General features: G+C 64.3%; 1 protein-coding gene across 1 annotated transcript in view; it reads left to right on the forward strand.

Moving 5' to 3' along the window:
* The window catches only part of LOC117245521 (protein S100-A2-like), a 2,102-nt gene extending 2,036 nt beyond the window's left edge, over window positions 1–66 (forward strand). The window contains exon 3 of the mRNA XM_033519780.1: window positions 43–66. Within this exon, the coding sequence (XP_033375671.1) occupies window positions 43–66 (24 nt within the window). The remainder of the gene's footprint in view (window positions 1–42) is intronic.
* The last annotated feature ends 1,981 nt before the right edge of the window (window positions 67–2,047 follow it).

Raw genomic sequence — 2,047 nt, forward strand, 5'->3', positions numbered from 1 at the left:
GCCTGTCCCTGTGACCCCCAGCACTGCCCCTTGTCCCTGCAGAGCCACCAGCGCCTGTCCCTGTGACCCCCAGCACTGCCCCTTGTCCCCACAGAGCCACCAGAGCCTGTCCCTGTCACCCCCAGCACTGTCCCTTGTCCCCACAGAGCCACCAGAGCCTGTCCCTGTGACCCCCAGCACTGTCCCTTGTCCCCACAGAGCCACCAGAGCCTGTCCCTGTGACCCCCAGCACTGTCCCTTGTCCCCACAGAGCCACCAGCACCTGTCCCTGTGACCCCCAGCACTGCCCCTTGTCCCCACAGAGCCACCAGAGCCACCAGAGCCTGTCCCTGTCACCCCCAGCACTGCCCCTTGTCCCCACAGAGCCACCAGAGCCTGTCCCTGTCACCCCCAGCACTGCCCCTTGTCCCCACAGAGCCACCAGCGCCTGTCCCTGTCACCCTGTGACCCCCAGCACTGTCCCTTGTCCCCGCAGAGCCACCACAGCACTGACCACCCACAGCCTGGGGGCTCAGCCCTGGCTCAGGGACCCCCCCGTGTCACCCCATGTGCCCCACCCTTGTCCCCCCGCCGCCCCCGGGGTGATCAGAGTGACCCAAGGAGGTTTCCTGAGGTTGCACCCAAAGGCTGCAACGCCGGCCCCGCGTTGTGAAACGTCCCCCGATTGTCCCCAGATGTTGTGAGCGGCAGAACCCCCCGTTGTGAAAGCAGAGCGCCCCACCGGCCGGGGCTGGGGGCCCGGGGGGGCTGGGGGGCTGAATCACGGCTCCCCGCGGTGATTTCACTGGGAAAGACCCCCAGGATGGAGCCCAGCCTGCCCCTTGTCCCCGGCTGGTCACTCAGAGCGATGTCCAGCCCTTCCCTGGACACCTCCAGGGACGGGGGGTCCAAACCTCCCTGCCCCGAGCGCCCTTTCCAGGAGGAAATTCCCGCTGGAAGCCCAGGGCTGCGGCTCCTTCTGGAGCTCCTGGACTCGCCCCAGGCCCGTCTGGGGCTTTGTTTTGGTCCCCACTTCGTGTCCGAGAGCTTGAACAAACCCCAGAGGAGCGAGCTGAGCCCTCACGCTGCTCATTTTAACGAGAAAACGCCGGAAAATCTCATTTTGCTCCCAAACTCGGCAGCTCTGAGCTGCCAGGCCAACAACAACACGAAAAATCCACGAGGCGAGGACCGAGCCCTGGAAAAGTGGGGAAGGGGGAAAAGAAATAAAAATAAAAATGAGATAAAATGCGCCTTTGAGGCAGAGCTGGGCTCCGCAGCTCAGGGCACGCCTGGGCTGGGAGGAGCCAGGGGGGAAATGGAGCTCCTGGAGCTCTGCCGGGCTGGGACACGCCCGGGTCACCTTTCCCGGGGTGGCTGCAGGTGACACCGCGGTCACACCGCCAGCAGAGCTCGGAGCTCGGCTCCGGGAGCCGCTGGGTTTGGAGGTTTTTTCCACGCTCAGGGGTTTTGGGAAGCCGTGGGATGCCGGGATGAACTTTTGGGAATGAGCTGGTTGGAGCAGGGCAGGGACGGAGCCGTGGGAACCACAAAAGGAGGGAAATTGTGGAAGAATCCCAAGGGAAAGGGGTTTGGGGTTTTGCCAGGAGCTGGTGTTGAATCTCAGCAGGTGAGGGGACAGGGCCACCCCCACCCGAGCCTGGGCCACCCCGACCTTGCGGGAAAAGCCACAGAGCCCCTTTTAGGGGAACTGCCCCGAGCCTTGAGCAACGCCGGGGCCGAAACGGGGACATTTCACAACGGGCCGGGCTATAAGAGACCCCGCGGTGACACCGGCCCCAGGGCACCTCACCGCCGTGACAGGATGAGCAAGGCAAGTCCGGGGGGAGCTGAAGGTGTCCCTGCTCTTTTCCAGGTCCTGGGATCCTCGGGGAGCTTCTCTTCATCCCAGCGCCAGGTCCTGGCTGGGTGAAACCATCTCCACGGGGCCGTGAGGAGAGAGGGTTTCACCTGGGAGAGGTTCCTGACCACCAAAGAGGCTCCTGGATGTCTGAGCTGCGGCCCCACTGAGGGTTTTGGGGTGTTGGCACCTGTTCTGTGTCCCCAC

The sequence above is a fragment of the Parus major genome, chromosome 25LG2 (genome assembly GCF_001522545.3).
Source record: "Parus major isolate Abel chromosome 25LG2, Parus_major1.1, whole genome shotgun sequence".
NCBI lineage: Eukaryota > Metazoa > Chordata > Aves > Passeriformes > Paridae > Parus > Parus major.